This window comes from Mustela erminea, chromosome 12, assembly GCF_009829155.1.
Source record: "Mustela erminea isolate mMusErm1 chromosome 12, mMusErm1.Pri, whole genome shotgun sequence".
NCBI classification, from domain to species: Eukaryota; Metazoa; Chordata; class Mammalia; order Carnivora; family Mustelidae; genus Mustela; species Mustela erminea.
In genome coordinates, this window is record NC_045625.1 from 70,689,411 (window position 1) to 70,715,744 (window position 26,334).

At 41.3% G+C, this 26,334-nt stretch overlaps 1 protein-coding gene and 1 long non-coding RNA gene across 7 annotated transcripts in view; one reads left to right on the top strand and one right to left on the bottom strand.

Moving 5' to 3' along the window:
• Positions 1-3,379: 3,379 nt before the first annotated feature.
• The window catches only part of LOC116570487 (ras and EF-hand domain-containing protein), a 73,804-nt gene continuing 50,849 nt past the window's right edge, over positions 3,380-26,334 (top strand). For 4 of the 6 annotated variants that reach the window (XM_032307672.1, XM_032307673.1, XM_032307675.1 and 1 more), the window contains exon 1: positions 3,381-4,081. In XM_032307672.1, the coding sequence (XP_032163563.1) occupies positions 3,660-4,081 (422 nt within the window). In that variant the 5' untranslated portion in view covers positions 3,381-3,659. Of the gene's footprint in view, positions 4,082-26,334 lie in introns of all 6 variants that reach the window. The other 2 variants (XM_032307676.1, XM_032307671.1) reach the window with 2 other exon arrangements.
• LOC116570512 lies at positions 13,857-25,636 on the bottom strand. Its single transcript, XR_004277461.1, has 3 exons — positions 25,579-25,636; positions 23,602-23,603; positions 13,857-13,928 (listed from the first exon to the last, which is right to left on the bottom strand). It is a non-coding gene; the product is annotated as an uncharacterized LOC116570512 (long non-coding RNA).

Sequence of the window (26,334 nt, forward strand, 5' to 3'; positions counted from 1 at the left end):
TATCTTTTCACTGTTTTAAGAAACACACTCTAACAAGATTATCTCTGATTTTTAAAATCCTTGGGTAGCCACAGAGCAAGCTGATCTTTCGCAAAGTCATGCTAATAAATACAGGCAAGCTCTCTTTACCTACCAATTCATTGGCTCTCAAAGGTTGCTCTGTTATCTCCAATTTCTCACTAGCTGTTTCTGGATGCTAGAACAGAAAAGAAATGCTTCCTATTTCTTTCTTCTCCCTCTTTCTTAAAAAAATTAGAGACAGATTACACAACCCTGGCCTTCCCCTGAGTATATTGCTGAAGATATTCAGAAGCATTCCTCAGTAACTTGTGAATGGTTTTGCAGAAGCATCTCATGTTTTAGATAAACTGGAGGTTCCTTACTCTTTCTATAAATCAATTATTTTCTCACTGATTTACATGACAATTTCAGATGGTTGTCAGTTTGTACTTGTGCCTAATGAATTAGTCTTAAGCTTCATACCTCCTCTTCTGTTTCCCCTGATCTCCTCTGCCATATGCTTAATGCTGTATAAAAAACACTTAAAATATGAAAGGCAACCCACTAGGAACTTCAGGAATCTTTTTATAAGCTCAAGAGTTCCTTCAAAATGTGATTCCTTAATAGAACTGACTAGAAAGTCCAGAAATAAACCCAAATACAGGGAGGAATTGAGTATATGTGAAAAGTGACATTTAAATCCATGGGGAAAGGACAGTTGAATAACCAGTATTAGAACAACTAGAAAAATTACTGTAAAGTTAATTCTACAACTCATACCTGACCCAAACCAAATTCCAGACAGAATAGAACTTTAACTTGAAAAGTAAAACCATGAAAAAAAAAGGGCATTCCTGTGCCTTGCTTACTTGAGCTGACATAATTCATACTAAGTAACGTCTTTGTGACAGGTCACAATGAAATTGTGGAAACTTTGGTAGGAACAGAAGGATCCAGCTCTTCCTCGAAAGCTGGGAAATGGTTTGGTTAGACAGAAGAGGGGAAAATTAAGTTTAATATTTACATTTTGTGACAATAATAAGGAGCTATTATGTTAATTACATAATCAAGGGGATAGTAGCAGCGCTGATGTAATCTAAAGGGAGAGATATTGGGTATATGAAGTGGGACCAGAGGACTCTGAATGTCCAGATGAAGAGTTAACCCTTGGTTCTCTTTTTATTGGGGAACCTCTGGGAATTTATGAGCTAAGATGTAGGTTTTCTTAACCATTATTGCATTTTTGGCCAAATAACTCTTTGTCATGGGAAGCTAGCCCTGTGTATGTCAGGATGCTCTGCAGCATCTCTAGTGTTTACCTACTAGATGTTAGTAGCATCTTTCCCTTGACAAATTGTAACAACCAATAATGTCTCCAAACATTGCCAGATGTCTCCTGGGTAACAAAATTATCACAGATTGAGAATAACTGAGCTCTAGGTGACAGAATAATTGGTTTTTAAGAAGGACTGTTCAATTGTGGTTGTGTAGAATGAACAGAAAAAGGTCAGCAGGATAGGAACCTAAGAGAATGTCTTAGAGACTATCCCAGTACTTTAAGTATGATACATTGTTACAATAAGGGCCCCTAATAAAGTACAAATCCTTCTCTCTGTGATCTTGTATGGTCCCCTCCCACATTGAGGGTATGTTGGCTTGCCTTGTTGGCCATGTTGGCTTTGCTGGCCATGTTGGCTTGCCTTGATCAATGGAATATCAGCAACCATGACATAAGCTGAGGCTTGAAATGCATTTGTGTGTTGGGACTTAGCCTCTTGGAACATTGTCCCCATAAAGAAAGCCCATGCTAGCCTCTTGAAGACATATGGTCCCCCTAACAACCAACACCAACTTCAAGAAAGCACTTCTGTCTAAACACTTAAAAATATTAACTCATCTATTTTGAAAACTACAGATATTTAGTAATTACTAACAGCATAATGATAATAATACTTCAAAGGTTGAGTTGAACCAGTCTATTTCTAAAGCTTTAAGGGCATTATCTAGCTAGCCACTTCTTCCCTTATATGGAAAAATCAATCTTTAGAATAAACAGGAAGGCACATGAACTCAAAATCAATAACAATTTATATTGCAATAATGATAAAATTCATTTTGATGTGTTAGCTGTCCACTTGCTTGGAACTATATTCACTTAGCAATTAGACTGCTAAGATCAGGGACTCTAATGGAATGCCTCTCATAATTTACCAGTTAAATTTATAGATGACAATTATCAGTGATATTTATGAGCATTGACTCTGTTTATTGTACTACTCAAGAATTAACATTTCCTCAGATGGTTAGCACTTAGTCTTATGTTTAAGAACACCAGCCTGGAGGGATGTCTGTCAAATCCCCTACTTTATTTTAATCATAATAAAAAAAAATCAAAATAATAAGCAATGAAGAAAATCCAGAATGAGATAAAAATGGAAATACAGAGTCATAACTAAAAGAAATGGCTGTACATAAAAGAAAGTCTAAAGCATGGAGGGAATGGATAATGTAAATAAAGTAAAAATAACCCAAATGCATTTTCACAGGCTATTAGAATCACTGGAGGGAACATCCGCATAAATCACATGACAGAGTAAGGGTCTCTTGGAAACAGGGTAAGATTGAAAAAAAGAAAGATCAAAATGATCGAATTTTTAAGATCTAGTACCCATTAAGCAGTCAGTATTAAAGAAACAATAGCACTGCTGAAATAAGTGTTTAAAAACAAAGGGTAACATGCACTTGGACATAAGATTTCCCTAAGATTTATGTAAAAAAAAAAAATTAAAAAAATCACCCTAGTTTTTAACTATCGCTGCCTGCCAAAGGATTTTGATTACTAATTCTTTCTCAGGTTGTGGAGACAAGGACCGAGAAAAATTATTCGGATGCAGGGATCTGGAAGATCTATGTGATTTCTGATGTGTATTAACCGGTTGGAACTTAATGTTGGGAGGGCATGGATTAAGGAAAGCCAGTAAAATCAGAAAATGAGGTGTTCTGGTAAATCTCGTAGATTAGTGTGCAAGAAAACTTGTATATGCAGACGTTTACCAAAGTTCCGCAATTACAAGAGACTGAAATACTCATAAGGTTAACCAATTTGGGAGTCCTACCCCTATCCTCCTTTGCTCTTTTTGTCCAGGTAGCTTCGCACACTCCTGCTAGCTCTTGGCTTTACCTGAGCAACCAGTGTTTTATTCCAAAGACCCTGGCAAACGCTACCGCTGAAGCCCCGGTTCTGGCCGGGTGTCCCAAGTCCAAGAGGCCCCAACCCGGGCTGGGCGGGCTCCGGAGGTGTGGGAGCCCAAGCCAGGCGCCCCTCCTACCTGGCTGGGCGGAGCCAGGCCGAGCGGAAAGTGAGGGCCGCTCCGCGGGGCGCTCAATCTCAATCTCCGGCGGCCGCTGCTGCGCTGTACGCGGAGTCCAGCTCCCGGGCCATAAAGGGCCGCGCGGGACCAGCGTTGGAGCGCCCCGCCCCGGGCCCGCGCAGGCGCCCCGCCCCGCCCGGACATTCCTACAAGCGGCCCAACCAGCTGGACGAGGTCCACTCCCCGCGGCTCCCGGCGGCAGCAGGTGGCCCCGGACTTTCCGCTGTCACCGCGGGCCGCGCGCCCCTTTGCGCCCCGGAGCCCTCTGCGCTACCCTTACGGGGCGTGATGGAGGCGGACGGGGACCGGGAGGAGCTGGCCCACCTGCGCTCGCTCTTCGCTGCCTGCGACGCGAACCGCTCGGGGCGCCTGGAGCGCGAGGAGTTCGGCGCGCTGTGCGCGGAGCTGCGTGTGCGGCCGGCCGACGCCGAGGCCGTGTTCCAGCGGCTAGACGCTGACCGCGACGGCGCCATCACCTTCCAGGAGTTCGCGCGCGGCTTCCGTGGGTCCTGCCGCGGGGGGCGGCACCGAGGCTGGGCTCCCTGGGAGCCCGCGTCCGCCTCAGCCCGGGTGGGACCCGACCCCGAGGACAGCCAAGAGGATGAGGGCGACGGGGACACGTTGGCAGCCCCCTGGGGTCGGGCGAGCGCCGGCCAGGCTTGGCAGGACTTCCAGGCGCGACTTGGAGACGAGGCCAAATTCATCCCCAGGTGCGTGTGTGGGTTGGCGGGCGGGAGGTGAGGAGGGTGTTACCTGCCCTCACCGGTGCGCTGGCGTCTCCCTCTTAACCCTTAAGAGTGAGCAGACCTACCGGACCCAGCTCTTCTTTCTGAGTTGCTTTTCTCCATCCAACTATTCCGAGGGGAGATCCCCTAGAGTTGAAGAAAGGGAGTGCGTTCAGAGTCAGGGTTTGGGGAGAAGGTTTTGCTTGCTCACCTTTGAGCCTTGGAAAAGTCACTTTATTAATTACCAGGGCCGCAGTGAAATCCGCAGCATCAAGAGTTTGTTCCCAGACAGAGCAGATCTCATCGCACCTTCTAGTAAGCCCCCCTCCCCCCGCCGGACCCCAGAGATGTGAGCTGCGGATTGTCAAATTGGTGCCCTGCGGATTGTCAAATTAGTTCTTGTATTTGTTGTTTTCCTACAACATAGAAGACGAAACATGTTGGGCATTTGTATTGCTGGACTTACATACTCATTGATACCTACCATGTATTAGGCATTTTACAGAATTCGTTCATTTAATTTTTGCAACAACCCCGGGATGTGGATTTTCTCATTTCTAATTGGAGAAACTTAGACCCAGAAATATAGACCCGTAAGACGTTAAGGAACTTGACTGATTAATGAAAGAGCAGGGATTTGATCCCATATGTTGTTGAACTGAAAAACTCTTTTATACAATGGAATAAAATGATAAATTATATAATAATTCTCTATGACTCCGACAGAAATGATATCAAGTTACTAACTTAATTCTCAGGGGGGAAAGGAAATGCCTGCATGGCCAGGCGTGGAAAGATGCTTAGGTTTTGTTCAAGAGTAGTTTGTGTCCGTGCTTTCCTTCCTGTCATGGTGTGCCTTGAACTGCTGTATTCACTTCTTCCTCAGACACTCGAAACATGTTAATGCTGTAAAATGTATTCCTGCTCTCTGTTTGGATTATGGTTGAAAGGCAGCTTGCATATCTTAGACATAAAACTCAAAACCACAGAGCCCTGGGAGGATCAGTGGTCTTGCTCACCCATCACAGCTTGAACCTGCTGGCTTGGGAGTCCCACCTCCTCCTCCTCCCAGCTCCTCCCTCCTGTTTGGAGAGTAAGGCATGGAGAATGACTCACTGCAAGTATGAGAAGGATGGTGGAGAGAAAGTGGGTGTGATACTCACCTTTTCTATTATTTACAAATGAGTTAAAATACAATCTGTCCATGAAGTTGTAAGTATCGCTATAAACTATATTCTTGGAATTATCTTTTATCTGTAACTTGGTTTAGGTCCAACTAATTACAAAAGGCAACAATTTTAAGAATCAGGGAAGGTGAACCCACGCGATGTTTTACACACGAACCTACACACCTATCTACTTTTCACAGTTGTTAAGTCTCAGCAGCAAATATTTGACACTTAACCTTGAAATGATTAGGATGGTCTTCTTAGTTTAAGTATAGAAACCAGATTTTAATATGACCTGGCTTCTTTATACTACCTGGTTTCATCATGACAATAACAATATCATGATATTGGTGATATTGTTATTATCATGATGCCTTTCCAAACTCTTCAAAGATTATTAAATTTAATGGGCACCAGTGTCACCTGGTAGACTTGTATTTTAAGCCACACCCCCTTGTGAGTGGAGATTAACAAGTACAATATTTGTCTTCCTGTGCTTGTTCAAGTGGAAAAGAACTAAACTGAGTTGCTTCATCTGATTGTTACCATGGCAGCCAGTAACTGTTTTTGGTAAATTCGATTGCTTCTATTCCACTTCCTCCTACAGCTGTTCACCTTCCCTTCCTCTCATCTGAATGCGGTAAAAATTGTTTATTATCGATAATGCTGTTGGCATTATTTCAGCCAAATTAATTCTGCAGACATTCATGAGTGCTTATTTTGTGCCAGACACTGCTGTAGGTCCTGCCCTAGGTCTCTGGGGACAAAGAGAAGCATGAGATGTAGTTCATGCCTTCAAGAAGTTTATAGTGTGGGTGAAACATTTCTCAAAAATTTCCCTCAAAGAACATTTAAAGATAAGAGGGTTATTTGCAAGAAATTCCATTATTTTAAAAAGTTCATATGTTTGTTCATTTTAACTCCACGATATATTGGGACATATTTTAGTATAAAATATCATGTTTTCCTCCAGTGGGAAAACTGTTTCTCTAGGAACGTGTGTCATTTCATCGGGTGGCTTTTTTTCTCATCTGGCACCCCTGGTGGCTTCTTGTCCAATGCTTATCCAGGGAGTTTTCATGTCCAGGTTGAGAAGATTAACTATCAGATATTAGAATGTTTGGCTCCTATAAGGCAAAATGTGGTAGTGTTGACAGAATTTCCAGTTGTAAAACCAATCAAACTTCTGGTTTAAAAATATTAAACACGTTTGGGTTAAACTCCCTAGTCATCAATATTGTGGTCTTAGAGAAGAAATAAGGTTGCACTGTAAAAGGATGAAAATAGTCTCTGGGATGTGTGTCAACTGACTCTTCAGTTGGTTTTTTGGTAGAAGATTGAAAGACTCCTTCCCCTAAAGGGGAATGTCTTCAGCTGTCAAGCAACTGTTAGCCTGAGCTAGGGAGGTGTAAATCTTCTGCAGGGGCAGGATGGCCATCACCACTTCCTGGTGACCCGGAATTAGGTCAGCCAACAGGTGAAACCACAGTGGGCAAGGCAATGGGGTTATAGAAGAGAATTCAGGAAGGAAGATTGTGCAAGGCCAAGAACACTCCATGAAGTGGGGAGAAAATGTTGGGTCAGAGAGAACAGACTTGTAATAACCTAGTCTGGCCAATTTTTTGTGCCGGGGTGTTATGAAAGGGAGTTTTGTACCTAGTAGATACTTAATAAATGTGCTCAGTAAACGTTTGCAAAATGAACAGAATAAACTGATGTTCTTGGATTCCTTGATTCATATACTGAGAATGCAGTTCATGGTATGTGTATTTTATTTCTTTTGTTGATTCTCTCTCTCTCTCTCTCTCTCTTTTTTTTAAACGTTCTGCTGTAACCTGGTCATGGTGTTCCAAGATTGGCAAGGAAGGAGGGAAATAGAGGGTGTGTGTGTGTGTGTGTGTGTGTGTGTGTGTATAAACATTTTACCAGGGTAGTGGGATGGCAAAACTCTTACCTTTAGGTGGACCTGAAGTTTTTCAGAGTTTTTTCAACTCCATCTTTTGCAGTTGTAAGTATTATTTGTCAATTGATTTCACTTCAATAAATCAAGTTAGAACCTCATGTTTTTCACAAACAGAATCAAGGGGATCCGGCTGGCACGAGCACTGCCCTGGATTTGTGCATGGACATAGATATGGCCGCAGTGGCCAGATCAGGGACAGACCCAGGCTGGTGCTTGTAATGTAACAGGCGTTAGTGTGATTGGTGACCTGCCAGGCAGGGCTAGGCTGCCACTGTTGTTCAGACACCAAAATCTATCCCCTCTGGTCTGCTGTATCTCTTAGTTTCTGATCCCCGCCCGCCCCTCCCCCACCACACACACACACACACACACACACACACACACACACACACTGTTGAAGGGGAGGCTTTTCTTTTGATCATGTAGAAACTGAATTTAATTTAGAAGAACCAAAACTACCCACTTGTGAGCTGTGTATGGGTTGTCAAAAATAGTGTACTTCAGCATATTCATATAACTGTAGTGATGATTATAAAAATCAGGAGAAAAAACTCAGTGGCTGAACACCAATCCTACTTAAGCAGTACATTTTTAAAACAAGTAGCTACAAGTAGACAGAAGGATATTTTCTACACTGGTCAGGGTTTCTTTTACATTTCCCCCTCTCGGGTTCCACGTTAGCCCTTTCCAGTCTGATTGCCTTTTTCCCTAATAACATGGTTGCTTCATGAAGCCCCTTCTTTTCTATGATGTGCTTCATAATATGGGAAGGCAGAAGGCAGATAGAGGCAGAGAAACAGAAACTCAGAGGGCTGGAGATGTGGAGTGGGAGAGGGAGACAGGTGAAGGGAAAGGAAAGACAGAGGTCAATAGACAGATGGACAGATTGGATAGTGCCTCAGTTTCCCCTCTTTTTCCACTGAACAAGTTCATTGCCATAAACCACCTTGAGATGGAGGAGGAAAATCAGCTCTTCTCTATTTGATTTTAGCTCTTGAGTATCCTTAGAATGTGAGCACCTTGGTGCTTTGGATGGTTGTTGTAGTATTTGAAGATACATTTTTCACTCAAGTAGCCAGGAATATTATCTGGTGTTCATCCAAGGAGGCACAGACTTTTTCCAGCCTTGAGGCATAGCAGTGGGTTGGAACCCCAGACCTGGAAGAGGATTAAGCGTGTTTTTGCCAATATGTGATATTTACCTCTGGCCCTGGCTTTGGGATCTCTCAGTGTTCTGACCACATTCTTTCCAGAATTCTCTGCTTTTTCTGGGTTCAGAAGGGGGTCTTTATAGATGTATATTTTCTAACTGTTGTTGGTCTGTTGCTTTTCCTTTTTTCCTCTTGAGTATATCCTCTACTATACTTCTATGTGTCATTACCCCACTACTGAGTAGAAGAAGCCTGTCTGTTGAGAAGACCACAGCTCTTCTTTGGACCTTATGAGCCTTGCTCCTGGGCTTTGTGGGAGTCTGTACATGGCTTGGCTTTTACGAGCTCTACTTGCTGGTGGTCCCTCCTGGTTTTGATATCTGAATTTTATTTCAAGGAAATGACTTCATTTTGGCCTCCTGCCCCCAGAAACATGTTCTGGCCATCCCATCCTTGGAGGATTATGTGTCTGGCTGGATGGTTAGTGGCCCTGCTCAGAATGTGAGGTTCAGTGTTTTGATGTCAGGTTTTTGATAAGAGATTATTTATCCTGCCCTTACAGTGTGGACACAAAGAAAAAGACTTAAAGTGGGGTATCCTGGGAAGACTGCATTCCAGGAACCACAGACAGTTCTCTTAGCTGTCTTTTAAACTGAGGTTTTGATTGACTCCTCTTCTAAATCACTGATCAAACTCATGGTCCTACTACTACTGTCACTCTGAGAATGGAGACATTTTTGCCTGTTTCTTCATTTCTGTCTGGGTTACATAATCTTAACTTCATTTGGAAAATGGAAGTAGCTGTATCGCGCTGATCTGCCTTGAATGGAGGTTTGGAGGCTGCCAGAAGAAATGGGACCCTGTCGGGGATGAGAAAGAGATTCAAAAGCCTGGGTTTTTTTTCCTTCTAAAATGGTGTATAGAGTATACATTCTTACTTCATGGGTAACTTGTTAAAGCTTGGGCAGCTCCCCATTGCAGTATGTAGTTGGACGGGAGAAATGGGAAGAGATCCCTCATCATGGATATTCAGGCTCCTTCTCTCTGAAGATATTAGTCTTATGTCAGGTTGTAAAATAGAAAGCAAACACTATATTCCAGAGGAATGTTGTCACGGGGGAATATATGTATAACACATGATCTCCTTATTAGTTCCTCAAAAAGGAATTCCATTGCTTCAGCTTGTAAATATTTGGGATTTCCCAAATTATAATTGCTTTTTGTCAGAGCAGTTATAAAAGGAGCACAGTGAATTTTGACCCTTAAAAGGCTTTGTATGTCTTATAAAAAGATCTACAGATGCAGTAGTTTGGACATGTTCCTTCAGTTCTTTCTCTCATGCACCCAATGTGCCTGCCAGCATCCTAGGCACTAGAGAGACTTTGTAGACTTGACCCTGACCTCCAATGAGTGTATTGTCTCAGTTTCTTAAGTAGATGGGAGTTGATACCTGAAGGACCTGGGATTGCAGTATAATCAATGAAACTATACCTCCTGGTACATACCCCAGCCTATGCACATTTCTGAGTGGTTCTCAGATCAGGGCCTATAGACCTTTTGGGCTTTTTACACGTATACTTGGGAATCTTAGAATACTGTACGTTTTTGTTTTCATTTTGGCGAAATAAAATATAAACTAATTTGCACACATTTGGAATCATGTGGATGACTCGTAGCTTACAGAAACTCCTCTGGTCATTGTAGCATTATTCACTGTAGCCAAGAGGTGGAAGCAATCTAAGTGCCCATTGACAGATGACTGGATGAAGAAAACATATATACCTACAATAGAATATCATTCAGCTTTAAGAAATAAGGAATTCCTACAATAGGCATCGTAGAGGTAATTCTTAAAGGATTACACTAAGTGAAATAAGCTAATCACAGAAGGACAAATAATGCATGATTCTATTTATATGAAGTATCCTTAGTAGTCAGACTCTTGGAAGGAGAAGTAGAAAGGTATGTGTAGGGGCAAGGTGAGGGGAGAATGGGGAGTTGTTGTTTGATGGGTATCGCGTCTCAGTCATTCACGATGAAAGGAGATTTGCTTTACAAAAATGTGTCAACAGTAGTGTCCTGTAAAAGTTTTGTTAAGAAGGTGGATTTCTGGGGTGCCTGGGTGGCTCAGTGGGTTAAAACCTCTGCCTTCGGCTCAGGTCATGATCCCAGGGTTCTGGGATTGAGCCCTGAATCGGGCTCTCTGATCAGTGGAGAGCCTACTTCCTCCTCTCTCTCTCTGCCTGCTTGTGATCTCTGTCTGTCAAATAAATAAATAAAATCTTTAAAAATAAATAAATAAATATAAGAAGGTAGAGTTCCTGTATGTTTCTCACCATAAGAAAAAAACTTAAAAGAAATAGGAAATTTTTTTACAGAGATAAGAAATTGAGAAGGTACCAAAGTTCTATGTCTTAGCTTTTGTCTTTTGTTTTTGAGCTGTCCTAAGTACAGGTTCTTTCAAGTTTTGCCCCTTTAATGTACCCTTACTTGTTGTTTGTGGGTTTGCAGGCAGAAACACTTGAGATAATGACACACTCTTTTATTTATTCATTTAAAAGACTTTATTTATTTGGGAGAAAGAGCAAGGGCGGGGGGAGGGGCAGAGGGAGCTGGAGAGGCAGACTCCCTACTGAGCAGAAAGCCTGATATGGATTCTGGGCTCTGTCCCAGGACCCTGAGATCATGACCTGAGCCAAAGGCAGACACTTAACTGAATGAGTCACCCAGGCACTCTGAGATATTGACACATTTTAAGGGCACCATCCCTACACACAGACACACATATCAAGGGCAACCATTCCCTTCAATTTCAATTTTTTAGAATTTAGTTTTGGGACATTTTATGAGAAGGTTCAACCATGAAACCCCATTGTGATTATTTGCAATCATACAATTATGGAGCATGTTCAAGTGGCTGTTTTGTTATAGTGATATCTTTGATCGAGAATATTTTTTAAATGTCTGGATATAAAGCAAAAAACACAAGTGAGTTATTCATCGAAAACCCACGTGCCAGCGTGAAAGTGTCGCCTGCTGTCAGTGGTGTCAGCCACTTCGAAATTCTTGCCTCCACAGACCAGAGTCACAGTCGGCTCTGGGCTAGGCTGGACAAATTCCAGAAGAGTCACCGGACATTTGCTTAGAATATCCATGCTTGAGGACATTCATGTGTTATATTTTCTGACAGAAGTGTTATAAACCAGTGTTAGTGTTTGTGATGCAAAATACTTTTTCTTTCCCTCCTCAGGGATACATGGCACAGCACATACCTCCGTCTGGCAGATAGTGTTCGCTTGGGGATGTTAACAAATGAATTACAGTGTAGGCATTCTTGCTCGGACATGGTGCATGCATTCCCGAAAAACGCAATATTCTGCAAATACACAGGACATATGAAAAAAAAAAAGGATGAAACTGACCACTCAGTATTGTACACCTTTGTAACCAGAGCACTCAAAAAAACAGTAACAATCCTAATAAGGTACTAGGACAATAAAAAAAAGTCATGTTAGAGTCTTTTTTTTTTTTAAGATTTTATTTATTTATTTGACAGAGAGAGATCACAAGTAGGCAGAGAGGCAGGCAGAGAGAGAGAGGAGGAAGCAGGCTCCCTGCCGAGCAGGGAGCCCGATGCGGGACTCAATCCCAGGACCCTGAGATCATGACCTGAGCTGAAGGCAGCGGCTTAACCCACTGAGCCACCCAGGCGCCCTCATGTTAGAGTCTTAATAGACACAGAATATAACAGTCTAGGAATCCCTGTAAATAGTTTTAAAAAATAAAAATACAGGATTTTGTAGTTAATTTTTTTGAAGATGAAGGAAGCTTGATGAGGAAGGTGTGTAGGTTGTGGCTACTGAGTTATGGGGCGAAGGACAAAATGTATAAAGCTCTGAGAGAACCAAGACAAAGCACGTGGACAGTCTGTGCCAACAGGAAGGCCCCAAGTCAAGTGGACGTTGTGTCCCACACTGTATTCACCTGCTGTCTGCTGCTTCAGCTTTGGGAATGAACTTGCATTTGGTGGCTGTTACTGGGCGGGAGGGGGAGGCACAGCATTAATATGTTGGGAAGTACAAGTTCTACTTTAGCATCACTCACCTATGAGCTAATTAATGCTCTAGGAACACAATTGTGGCAGAGCAGTCCTGGTCTTGAGTACAGATTCACAAGGGGCTAGAGCAAGGAACAAAGCTATGATCTTGAGTGAGGTTGGTTCTGTGTGTATAGATTTGGAGGCTTTGTACTGGTCTAAAGGGATAATGCATCACCTTGCTGCTAATAGATTACAGTGAATAAGCTGTCTCTAGGCCAGTGAAAATCTGTCAGTCTGCAAAAGTCTGCCTATCTTTCAGACAGATTGTTACAATCCTAATGAGCCCTGTCAACAATTAAAAATATTATGATCTAGCTGAGCATTTGGGCCTTAAAAAGTGACCTACTCTGCCGAATGACACTTAAAGTTGTTGCTCAGCAACTGAAAAGTAATTCAGTTCTTACTGAATCCAATTTATTCAACTGAGTAAGTTGAATAATCTTCTTTAACTCTTTTAGGCAGTGTTAGCTTGCATATTCTGTGAAGCTGGTAAATTTTTGTGAGTGTTTTTAGCACCAAAGTGTGATGATTCAAATCACCATGTTATTTAGGGTTCCCTAGAGAAACAGAAACAATAAAGTGTGTGTGTGTGTGTGTGTGTGTGTGTGTGTGTGTGTGTGAAAGAGAGAGAGAGAGAGAGAAATTACTTTAAGGAGTTGGCTTATTGATTGTGGAGGCAGGCGAGTCCCAGCTCTGCAGCGGGGTAGACCAGGAGGCTGGAGACCAGGGAAGAGTCAATGTTACCCCAGAGTATGATGGCAGTCTGCTGGCAGAATGCCTTCTTCCTTGGCGGAGGTCAGTCTTTATCTTACTGTCTTCAGGTAATGGAGTGAGCCGTGCCTACATTATGGAGGGTAATGTACTTTACATAGAGTCTACTGATATAAATGCTACTCTGATTTACAAAATACCTTCACAGCAATATCTGGACATGTATGACGAATATTTGAGTACAGTAGCCTCACCAAGTTGACACATAAGATGAACCACAGCCACTAAGAAACTTTTTCAGATATTCTCAGTTTTTGAGATTACCTGTGTCTTGGGAATCAGTTTTGAAAAGAGCAAAAAGCATTTTTTAAATGCTTCTAGGTTGTAAAATATGTACCAAAAATATTTCAGTTATTTATCAGAATCTAGAAAGATCCCTGTACATCTCTTGTACCCCCTTCCAAATGCCGAAACACTCCAAAGCAACATACCACATTTCTGTGGCAGCTTTAATGTTATTGTCATTTTTCTATTGGCCAAGAAAAGGCTTGCCCTCCATGTATTTATGGCTCTGATATGGACCCTGAAGAAATGACCTTATTTTTCTTTTCTTTTTAAAAAAGATTTATTCATTTATTTTGAAAGAGTGGGAGAGAGTGTATACATGATCAAGGGGAGGAACAGAGGGAGCTGAGGGTGAGAAGTAGACTCTGCGCTGTGTGGGGAGCCTGATGTGGGGCTCAATCCCAAGATTCTGAGATCCTGACCTGAGCTGAAACTAAGAGTCAGACGCTTTATCTCCTGAGCCACCCAGCTACCCCCAAATGGGCTTATTTTTAAAGCTTGTCTCTACCCCCTCCCTCCTTACCCTGCAGTCCCACTCTATCTCAGTATCTCTAAGTCTGAACTGAGCAGCTGACAGAAGCCACCAGCATTGCACACTGCAGCCCTTGCCTGAGCAAACCATCGCTTGCTTGCTCACTTCTTTCTTCCTTCTCCTCCTTCTCCCTCATCCCCACCCTCCCTCCTGCAAATGCTGTGAGAAAGACATTATGCCAAGAAGTCCAAAGGCTGAAGTTTTAATGAGAAACAGTAGGAAATTCTTTCTTTACCATTTCCAACCACTAGTTTTGGTTCCTGAGTTGGTAGTTGCTACCAAGGATGCAATTTAAGAGGCATAGGGAAGCCCGGATGTGTTCCACCAGATAGAGGTCTTAAAATTCAGCCATAAGAATGCCAGTGGTTCCATGCTCATATTCTTAGAATGAGGCATTTTTTAGTTCATCAGCAGACACTGCTTTTAAATCCCATCTTTTCTCAGGTATTGCTGTTCAAGGGCCTCAGACTGCAGCATTGGCAGCACCTGGTAGTGGTTCTAGAACTGCAGACTCCTAAGCCCCATCATAAACCTGCGGAAGGACCTGTATTTTAACAAGGTCCCTCGGTGATTTGTGCATGTTTTTAAGTCTGCCAGGGAAATGAAAAGTGACGGTGGGACATGGCCAAGTTAGGCTGGGAGTTCAGTATGAAAAGATAAAAATGATCCAGAAAGAGCATGTTGAAGACATAGAAGGTAGCAAAGCTGAACTTCATGTACTCCAGAATTCTGCCTTGGGTTGCCTTTGGTTGTTTGAAATCTGAGTTGTGAAATATTCATGACTGAATTTACCCTGAAGATAAGTAACTGATAGTTCACCAAGGATATGGGTGTATTTTGTGAATGTATTCTTCAAAGTCAGATAGAACACAGTGCACTGTACATAGAGGGGTTCAGTGTATTTACCCTCCTGTCCCCAACCATATGTTCATGAGCTTGGAGTTGTACATCTGTCATTTCCATTGCTGTAGTGTATCCGTCTGTGTGAAGATACGACAGTTGACCCATTTCTCTACTAATGGTCATTTGGGAAATTTCTGCATTGTGGCCATTACTCCTAAAATGAACAGCCTGCCCCATGTCTTTTGGTAAACGTATGGACACATACAGTGCATTGCCTTTAATAATTTCAAAATAATTTAAGATTTCCTTGCTAACTCACGGTCATGATCGTGAAGCTTTCATCTTGGGCTGTAGTATAGTGATACCCCATGTTTGCAAAGATGGTCATTCAGCTTGGCTTTTTGGGTTCCTACATGTATTTTCTGTTCTTGCTGTAAGGTTGCTAAGTTTTATTTCATTATTGTCAGTTCTTCCTTCCTTCCTGGGTACCAAAGCACCTTCCTTGTCTGCCAAAGATACACAAAGCACATGATCCCATATTTTAGAATAGTGTTTTCAAACCCCTACAGGGTTATTCCTGTACCCACAGGTTATTCCTGTACTGAGCAGGGGTGTCTCAGAGGCTGCTTTTCATTCTTTCTTGCTTTTCAGCCTTCTTTTGGATTCTTCGTGATGCCAGATCTCTGAATTTTAGGTGACTGGGGTACTGCTGCCATTTTGAAATCATTGTCATTATTTTTTTTTAGTTTTAATAATTTTTATTCCTGTGTTAGCCCCTTGTCCCCTCTGCTCATTTCAAAAGTTCCTCAAAGTAGACATGATAGTTCTAAATTTTCTTTGTAGAAATTATGCCACTTAGATAAGCACGAACATTCAATTATATTATTATGAATACATGTGAGAAGTAGGTGTCTAGCCAAGAGTGGATGTGGGCTTATGCTTGGATGAACCCATGGGAGTCTGGCAAGGTGTGAGCTTGCACCTGTCTCATTGGCCCCCAGCCCAACAGATGGTCACTGAAATTATTTGTAATGCTTTTTTTATGAGTCTTAAGGAAATGCTACAAAAACTATTCATGGAGGTAAACAGATACTACAGCTTTATGGGTTCTCCTTGTCCACTCAAATGAATTATTATAATAACTCTATTACAGCTCCTTCTTTAGTATTTGGATTGAAAGCAACCATTCAGCATTTATTTCCATTTTGTCTCTGGGTTTTGGACCAGTTGCACTGCCCAGAGGGGATGTTATCCACACAGATGAGAACGGAGGTCAGTTCATGCCACAGGGAACCAGAAAGGCAACTAGGGGGGAATAAAGATTTGGGATGAAAAATATAAACTGAGATAAATGTAAATACACAGCGCATTGAAATTCCTTTTTCTTTTTCTTTTTTTTTTAATATGATGAAGGGGTGAGTTAAGTTGATGACTCAATTAAGAGACCAGTTTTTCTTTTCTCAGCTCTCAGGAGGGGTTAAGGTCAGATTCCTCCAGGAGATAGTGTTTGCATATCTGAAGGTAGTTTGCTCTTTTAGTGGGCTGCAGCTCTGGGAACTCAAAAGTGGATTAGTTTTCAGGGCAACTGATCCTGGTATAAAGTGAGAAAGTCAGGTTTTAATAGGATTTTTGGCTACCTTCTTTTTTTAAATTACATTCCAGAAAATCACCCTTCGGTTGTTGAGAAGATCAAATGAAAAAGTAATTAAACTTTCCTGCTGGGTACTGGGGAAGCAATGAAGTGGACAGTTGATGAGCAATGAAGTATAGCCCAGGAAGCTTCTCCCTTGTGGAAAATATGCCCCAGGTGCCAGTGAATGAGACCAGGGGTCTCTCAGAAGGTCTTAACTGTTGAAATGTCAAACTGATGATGTCAACAACATTTTACTTTCAAGCATTCTAGAAAATTTGTAAGGAAATCTCTATAGCTAATTTGACTTTAGTTTGGTCTTTTTGATCCAGCACTGCATAAAACAGAGACTGGAAAGCCATTATCGATTTATCTTTATGTTTGACGGTTAGGCAGGAAAGGAGATAGGTAAAAATCAATGATTCTTTTAAAAAAGTAGATTAAAAAATTCTTTGATATGCTTTTTGTGCAGGAACTCAACAAACACTACCATATGTACAAATAGTTTTAATTTAAGTTAGTTCGAGGATGCCGTGGAAAAACTCTCTCATTTAATTACATGATCTTTCAGAGCAAACTCTTGTAACCCTCAAGAGAGGTTTTTAAGAAGGCCAGAGCAGGCTGGTATGATCTGCAATAGTATCATCCATACTCCAGCATAAGGTCAAGATTCAGCTGTTGAAGAAAATGTGACTATAGCTTAGGCACCAAACAGTTATCTTTCCATGATATCTGTAATAATTTAGCATTAAATGCCAACCAATCAATAATTAGTAGTAGGTTTTTTCAATGCCTATTATATACAAATTCAAAATATAGTTTGCTACAGAGTTCAGAGGTAGGTTGCACTTATATCCCAGAATATACTAATTTTAGTAGAGAAAAATGTGCTTCTTAGTGGTACTCATGATTCTGTGCAATATTAAGAAGTCTTTCGGGGATTTTTTAATAGTCTTTTTTTTTTTTTAAGATTTTATTTATTTATTTGACAGAGAGAAATCACAAGTAGATGGAGAGGCAGGCAGAGAGAGAGAGGGAAGCAGGCTCCCTGCTGAGCAGAGAGCCCGATGCGGGACTCGATCCCAGGACCCTGAGATCATGACCCGAGCCGAAGGCAGTGGCTTAACCCACTGAGCCACCCAGGCGCCCCACGGGGATTTTTTAAAAAGACAGGCAAATCCTTATCTTTTATAGAGGCTGATTGTGGGTTGTCTGTGTAACACAATATTTTAAATCTGTGTTGACCTACATAAAATCCTGCCATTTAATCTGTGCTTTAAGGACTCACATGTGTATCATAATGTTTAGAAACTTAAAAGTACATATTCCTCTGTTACAAATGCATCCTTCTTTATTATTGAGGAAATATATTCAGGATTCACAACATTAGTTCAACCATTCAGCTGGAGTTTCGATTTTAGCAACCTCAGTGAACACTCTGGCCGGTAGAGTTCAGACGTGCTTTCTGGAATGCCCTGCTTTCTCAGTGTTCAGAAGGGGATTGGCCCCTCTCAGCTTGGCTGTCAGATTTCCCACAGTTAGTCTTGTCCCCGACCCTGACCAACAAAGTTCATCTGCTCCGTCCTCACCACGGCCTTCCTTGGCCAGCCTCAGATCCAGCATAGAGCTCCACCCGTTCTGCTTCGGCTCCCACTGAGCCCTCCTTCCCTAGGCTCTGTCCTCTTTCATTTATGCAGGATCCTATTGGGTCAGATTTCTAGTGCTGCAAGGGATATGGAGGCTGATAACTGGGAAGGTAAGCATCCGCAGAACACTCAGTACACAGAGCTTCAGATTCATTGTGGCAGGGGATCTGAGGGGCGAAGATTTCTTCTGGTTGGAACAGTCAGGGCAGGCTTCATGAAGGAGGCAGCTTTGGGGAGAGTCTTGACTGATGTGTAGGGTTTGGTGTCTGGACAGGAAATACAAGAGGCTGTGATTTTGATCAGAGACCAGTACTGAACTGTAATTCATCCAGGAGGGGTGAAGGTGTTTTCCCATGACATATTTGATCTGAACAATGTCTCTTTTGTTGAAAATATATGTATTATGTGTTGCACACTGTGCAAACTATTGGGGGACAGTGAGCACCTAAGAGTGCTTAGAATATGAGGAGGTTGAAGGAAATGATATAGGAAGTAGAGTGGTTGTAGAATTTATCCCCCAACCCAGAATTTTCTTGCAAATAAAATGAGGGGAATTAATATACTTAAAATTATGTAATTTATTAGAACATTTTTTTATTGTCTGACAAATTATGTTTTTATTTTACATGTGATCCTCTGACAGTTTTATCAAAAACGTTTTAAAAAGTTATTTCTAAAATGCATACATATTTTATATACATTAAGGCAAAGAAAATGTTGCGACCAATTATGTGAAGATTAAAAGAATTGTGTAAGTGGAATAGTTACTTTTGGAAAATACTTAAGTACTTTAATCGGTTTCTTATCTTTACTTGTACTTTCCTGAAGAATGTTTTTTTTTTCATTGTGGTCTTCATGCTTTTTCTGCCCCATCAAATTGCTTGTAATGTTCTTTAGAAGATTTTGATTATTAATTTGAACAATTGACTCTTCTCTGAAGGTCATCATGTTTTTAATGGAGAAAACATTCCCTGTCCAAGTGCTGACATACAGTCATAGGGAAAACTCGGCAATAAGCTTAGGGCAAATTCTGATAAATGGAGGATATTCTCAACTTAGTTTTGGTATTGAGAAGTGTTGATACTTACATATGTGAATATTTCTGCCCTTGATGGTCACAAGCTCTGTGTTTTCTGCCTCCCTTTGAAGAGCTTTCTTTGACAAACACTTTGACAGATTTCTTTCTTAAGTTTTGCAAGATAAGACTTGTAGGATAAGTTTGTTTCCGTTTATGACTCTTACGAATGTTTTCCCATATTGAGATGCTTCAAAATTGTAGGCCTTTTCAATTTCATTTCATTTTGGTTCAGAGCATAAATGTAATCAAATAAAAATAGGAGGTTGAGATATTCCAAATCATAATTATGGAATTTTGGGATTGAATTTGTACAACATTTGAGCTCTCACTTCATCTGTTTAGTTCATCAGTGCCTTCCTGTTTTCAAGCTTATTTTTCAATTAATTCCAATCTGCTAACAGCTTCAAAAGCTGAAGACAGTTTTTATAAATTTGATAAAAGTTTTCGAACAGATTTTGAACAAAATGTAATGCCAACTTAGGGGGCAGGTTTACAACAAACATAGGATGATTTGCTAAGTAGTTCTTCAAAGGTTCAAATGTTTCCAAAACCTGAATGTGATAAGCCACAGAGAAAAAGTAACCACCACAAAAATGTTTAGATGCTGTAATTATATGTGTGAATGTATTTGAAATTCTGATAGCAACAGCTTCTCTTTCAGTTGGTAGAATATCAAAGCCTGTCTGGATGCCATCAAATGCACCAGCACCATTTCCACATGTATTTCTACTTCATAGATGGCTTAATTTAGTAAAAATTATGATAATTTTTAACCACAGTGCTTTACTTTTATATTTCATGAAATTTACAGTAACATTTGTAATAAGTTCGGAAGTTTTCTCTTCCGCAGAATGAATTTCTTAAAGCTTTACTGTGATGCCATGAAGTGGATGAAAAAAAAGAAATGAAACCATTATTGGAATGAACTCAACTGATTTTCTTTTCGAGGCATTGATCAGAATGGTAACAAACTGGCCTCACTTACCTCTGCACAGTTCTTTTCTGGCTAATGGCACGTAAGCACCTGTCACTTCACCATGTAGATTTGTACAAGGAAACTTGAAGTGAAAATGCACAGAACCAATATAGAAGCAATGTCTTTTGATTGAAGGGAAAGGTCCTACTTTACATACTCTCATTCTGCCAATGCATGAGTGACCTCATAGACCCTGAACAGTTTTCCTCAAAGACAGATGCTGATGCTTTTTCAGGGAATTTGTTGTCTTCTGGTTTTTGTGTGGTTAATGGCATCGTTCTGGTCCACCATGTTGGAGGCTAAATGTTGACAAACTTTTAAAAAATTATTTTGTTTGGAATATTTTTAGATTTACAGAAAAATTGTGCAGACATTACAGAGTTCCCCTATTACGTGTACTCACTTTCCCCCATGATTTGCATCTTGTATTGGTGCTATACACTTGTCACAATCAGTGAACTGATATTGGTACATTAGTATTAATTTAAGTCCATAGTTTATTAATATTTCCTCAGTTTTCCCCCTATTCAGGACACCACATTCTATTCAGGTGTCATGTGTCCTTGGGCTCCCCTCAGCAGTGACCGCTGACAAACATTTTGAGCAAGTTACACATTTATCATCATCATTCTCATAGAAAGGAAATTTGGTTCTTAACTTTTTTATTAAGCGTGCACCTTTGTTGTTCCTCGAGGTCATGGTTGCCAGAAGGGTTTATTGCAAAATAGTAAAGTCTTACCATTCAACAAAATAACTAGTTACATACATTTAAATTGTACTAACCTGGTTAAATTCCAGTAGCAGGAGCATTCCAGATACTTCCAATTGCTGTGTGGGAGGATGGTTCGACTTCTGTTTTCTGTACCCTATGCCTCTGATTTCCTTATTTCCCACTGATTTGGCCAAACAGCCACCTGGCAGGGAGTAGCACAATGGATGGTCACCCAGGCGGCCAGCAGGGCAGCCGTCCCCAGGCTTTCTCGTGCACCCTCTGAGACCTGCAGACTTATCAGTCTCCAGCTTCTCTTATCCAAGTCTAACTTGTTTTATCAGTGAGTATTCTATTCTGGCTCCTGAAAGCAAAAACCTTGTTATGCTGTGTCTGAAAAGGGTCAGGAAAGGAGAGATGGGTTTATCACTGGTTGTCTTCCCATTTAGCCACGTGTTCATGAGAAGTTTCGCCACCCCAAGGGTGTGTCATACACTCCCGGGTAAAAGCTTGAGGTAAAAGGTGCAAATCCACGAGCTTCCCTTGGCTTATTGTAATGCAGCTGTTAATAATTTAATACATAATTAGTATGGAGTTCAATACCAGTTAACAGTTACCTACTCTAAATGTAGATTTTTCATGAGCATTTATCCAGAATTTTCCTTTTTTTTAGGCAAAGTGGACAAAATACAGGACAACCGAATGAGATTGTCCTGGGTAAACCCAGGAAGGAGACAGATGTCATCTAAAGAAAAATTTTGTACAGGAACTGATGTGGCACTCTTTTCTTCCCAACTACTATATTTCTTACCAAAACAGAAATTTTCTGTGTAAATATACTAGCTTGCACTAACATTACTAGATTGTGCCTACATTAAACTTGACTCCAGGTAAACTGATAGAAGAGAAATACTGGGAGATTGAATATGAATTCTCAGTACTCTTAAGTAAAGAGGTACCTATTCTCACGTGTGTGTGTACACATACAGAGCACACTGACAGTGTGGTGTCCATATATAAATATAAATTGATGTGCATGTAGGGGCAGGATGTGACCAAAGCCCTGTTTCCTTGTATATAGAAGGCTAGACCTGCATTGCCCCATCCTCATTACTGTGCTCAGGGCCTTCCTTATGTTAACAGACTATAACGGGGATCCAAGGAGAGCCCATTTGGCCCTCGGCCTGTTTGTGTAAATAATGTTTGATTGGAACACAGTTAACCTTATTCATTTTGTGTGTTGTCTGTGTTTGTTTTCATGCTACAGTGGCAGTGTTGAGTATTTGTGACAGAAATTGTAAATATTTTCTGACTGGTGCTTTACTGAAAACTTTTACTGACCCCTTCTTTTGGACTACTTGGACCCAATTCCAATATGGGTGGGTGTGACACCCCCCCCCAAAAAAAAAAAAACAACAATCCTTGGACACCAGCAAGGTATTCAAGAATTCAGCTCAATTCTGACACTGTCTACTTGGAGAGAGCTTGAGATTCCATAGGTCCTACAGCACTGACCCATCCCCCAGTTCAGACACTAGTCCCAAGCCCCAGGCTGTTATGTGTGCTTCCAACTGACTGGAGGTTCCAACACTCACCTCTTTAAGTTCAGTTAATTCACTAAGAGGCTCACAGAACTCAGGGAGACAACTACTTACATTTACGTAAGGCCAAGTATGGACCAATAGCCGTATGAAGAGATACGGAGTTTCTGTCCTCGTGGGGTCTGGGGCCTGGCTCAGTGGCACATGAAGTGTTCTGGTTTGCCAACTATGGAAGCTCTCCCAAAAGGACCAAAAAGATATTTTCTTGGGTTTTATATGGAGGGTTCATTATGTAGTCATGATAAGCTAAGTTGTTGGCCTTTGGCTGATTCAACCTCCAGCCCCTCTCCCCTCCCTGAAGGTCAGGGTATGGAGTAGGGGACTGAAAGTTTCAATCTTTAATCACACGGTTGGCCCTCCTAGCAACTATCCACCTCTTTGGGGTGGGGGGTGTCTAAAAATCACCAGTTTAACCCTTATGGCTTTGGAAGTTTTTAGGAATTGTGGATGAAGACCAAATATGTCTAAGAAATGCATTTTGGGTCATCTGAATGACCAAATATGTATGTCTCATAAATCATGCGATCATACCCTTAAACTGTGAGCTTCGAGGACTGACCTCAGCCATGACCCAATTTTCATTTCTCAGTTTTCCCTGCACTGGCTCCTGTAAGACCACATTTCTGTCCATGAAGTTTCCACACTACACTGCTTTCTCCCTTTTGACTCTTTCCCCAAAACACAACCCAGAGATACACAGGAGATAAACACCTACATCTTTCTAACTGATTAGGGCAGAGGAGTCAAGAGCATTAACAGATTGTGATGATGGCCAACATTTATCAGTTCCCTACAGTGTGCCTGGATTGTGTGTGCTTCGGTCCAGGTGAATTACATTTTGTGGAAGCTTCTATCACTTTCCTCACTTTATGTCTGAGGAAACTGAATGAAGCGCAGGAGGCTAAGTGTTTGGCCTTGGTTCGCAAAGCCAGGATGTGAGGAGGAAGCATTTGATCTAGCCAGGCCATTACACTTCCCCCAGGCATTATTCACTCCTGACTGAAGCAGCCCTCAGAGGGCGCAGTGTGCCCTCCCCAAACCTCTAGCGCCACGCCTCTTGCTGTTTCTGTCTTCCTCCCTCTATTGGCAAACTCCCAGTTACTAAATGTCAGTGATTTCAAATAGGAAGCAATTTGCAATTTGAAACGTTTCTAGACTTTGAATCATCTCCCAGGGAGTTTCCATTTTAAAATCTTGGCAGGAATGCTACCCATCTAAGTACTTTGGGAAGTAAAATACGTCTCAAGGCCATGGGAATCCCGAAAGAATGTTACCTGTAGGAGATGTATTTGGGCAGGGGGCCTGGGTGCAGCACTGGTGGTTGAACACCTGGGCTGGACCATCTTCTGAGCAGCAGCAGAGCAGAGCCAAGGAGGGCCCGGGCCACTGGACTGGCTTGTCTCTGTGGGGATGGTGGAACCAAGCTGAAGAGACCATTATTTTCTCTAGAAGGGAGAGTCAGGTAATCACTTTGTGACTGAGTTAATGACAAGCAAGAGCTTTTGTGAGAACACAGACCAGAATCACTTCCAGTTAGAGGCAGCTGGCGTCAGGCCGATGGTGGGCAGAGAGGCACACACAGCATATCGTGTCTGGAGGGAAAGACGTGAACTTCACAAAGAGAGCTACTGCCGCCCTGTTGTAGGGGCAGAGCTAGATTTAGTTGTTGGCAATTATTTTCTAGTTAGTTGGGGCTTGTTCTGAAAATATGTGTACTATGTAATAAAAGTATGTTTTGAAGTCAGTAACTTTTATCTAACGTGTGTGGGAGTAAAAGGATAAGCCTTTCCACTTACTGACAAATGACCGTATGGTTGGCTCAGCACATCTAGAAAGAACAGCTGGTGTCACCTGAGTAGGAATAGACCCATTTTTCTTACCACAAAAGAGAAATAAACTGTCAGATTAAAAAAAAAAAAGAAAAAGATTTATTTTTTAGAGTAGTTTTAGGTTTGTAGAAGAATTAAGAGGAAGGTACAGAGATTTCCCATATCCCCCTGCCCCCACACCTTCATAGCCTCCCCCATCATCAGCAAAACTTTATCAGAATCATATATTTGTTATAATTGATAAACCTACATTTACACATTATAACCATCCAAATTCCTTATTTTACATTAGGGTTCACTCATGTACATTATATGGGTTTAGGCAAAGGTACAGTGATACATACCCATTATCATATTATCTTACAGAGTATTTTCATTGTCCTAAAAATCCTCTGTGTTTCACCTGTTCATCCTATCTCCTCCCCACCAGTCCCTGGCAACCAATGATCTCTTACTGTCCCCAAGTTTTGCATTTTCCAGAATGTCATAGAGTTGGAATGATGTCGTATGTAATCTTTTCAGATTGGTTTCTTTTGCATAGTAATATGCACTTAAAGTTCCTTTATGTCTTTTCATGGCTTGGTAGCTCATTTTTCAAGTGTTGGTTAGTATTTCCTCATCTGGATGTACCATAGTTTACCTACTCACCCCACTGAAGAACATCTTGGTTGCTGCCCAGTTTTGGCAGTTATGACCGAACTGGGTTGCATATGACCTGTTCATATGCAAGTTTTTGTGCTGACCTAAGTTTTTCACTCCTTTGGATAAACACCAAGAAGCACTGATTGCTGGACTATGTGGTTAAGAGCGAGTTTGGTCTCTTAAGAAATTGTCACGCTGTCCTCCCAAGTGACTACCATTTTGCATTCCTGACAGCAATGAATGAGAGTTCCTGTTGCTCCACATCTTCACCAGCATTTGATGTTGTCATGTTCTGGAATTTGGCCATTTTAATAGGTATGTGGTGCTATCTCATTGTTATAATTTTCATTTCCCTGATGCCATATAATGTGGAGAATTTTTTCATATGCTTGTCATCTATATATCTTCTTTGGTGAAGTGTCCATTAAGGTCTTTTTTTTTTTTTTAAAGATTTTATTTATTTATTTGACAGAGAGAAATCACAAGTAGTAGGAGAGGCAGGCAGAGAGAGAGAGGAGGAAGCAGGCTCCCTGCTGAGCAGAGAGCCCGATGCGGGACTCGATCCCAGGACCCTGAGATCATGACCTGAGCCGAAGGCAGCGGCTTAACCCACTGAGCCACCTAGGCGCCCAAGGTCTTTGACCCATTTTTTAAATCAGGTTGTTTGTTATTGCTGAGTTTTAAGGGTTTCAGTGGTGTATTTTAGATGACCGTTGTGTCTTTTACAGATGTTTCCTCCAGTCTATGGCTTATCCTTTCATTTTCTTGCCATTGTCTTTCAAAGAGCAGTTTCTAATTTTAGTGAAATCTAGCTTATCAGTTATTTTTCTCATGGATTATGCTTTTGGTGTTGTATCTAAGAAGTTGTCACCATACCCATGGCCATCTAGATTTCTCCTTATGTTCTAGAAGTTCTGTAGTTTTACATTTTATGTTTAGGTCTGTGATCGATTTTGACTTCATTTTGATGAATAATTTAATGTTTGTGTCTTTTTCAAGAGGAAGCCCAGTTATTCAGCACCATTTGTTGAAAAAACTGTCTTTGCTCCTGTATTACCTTTGCTCCTCTGTCAAATATCTGTTGACTGTATTCAGGCGGGTCTCTTTATGGGCTCTCTATTCTGTTCAGGTGATCTGTTTGTATGATCAGATTCTAATTGTCTATAATTTTACATATTCTGTAACAAAAGTCGAAGTTCATGAAAACTTCTGAAGTTGTACATTTCTGGATTCAATGACACTGGACTTAGATTTAGTTTTATCTCCCAAGACTTGTTGCAAAATCCTGTGCTTATTTTTCTGCTTCAGCCAAAA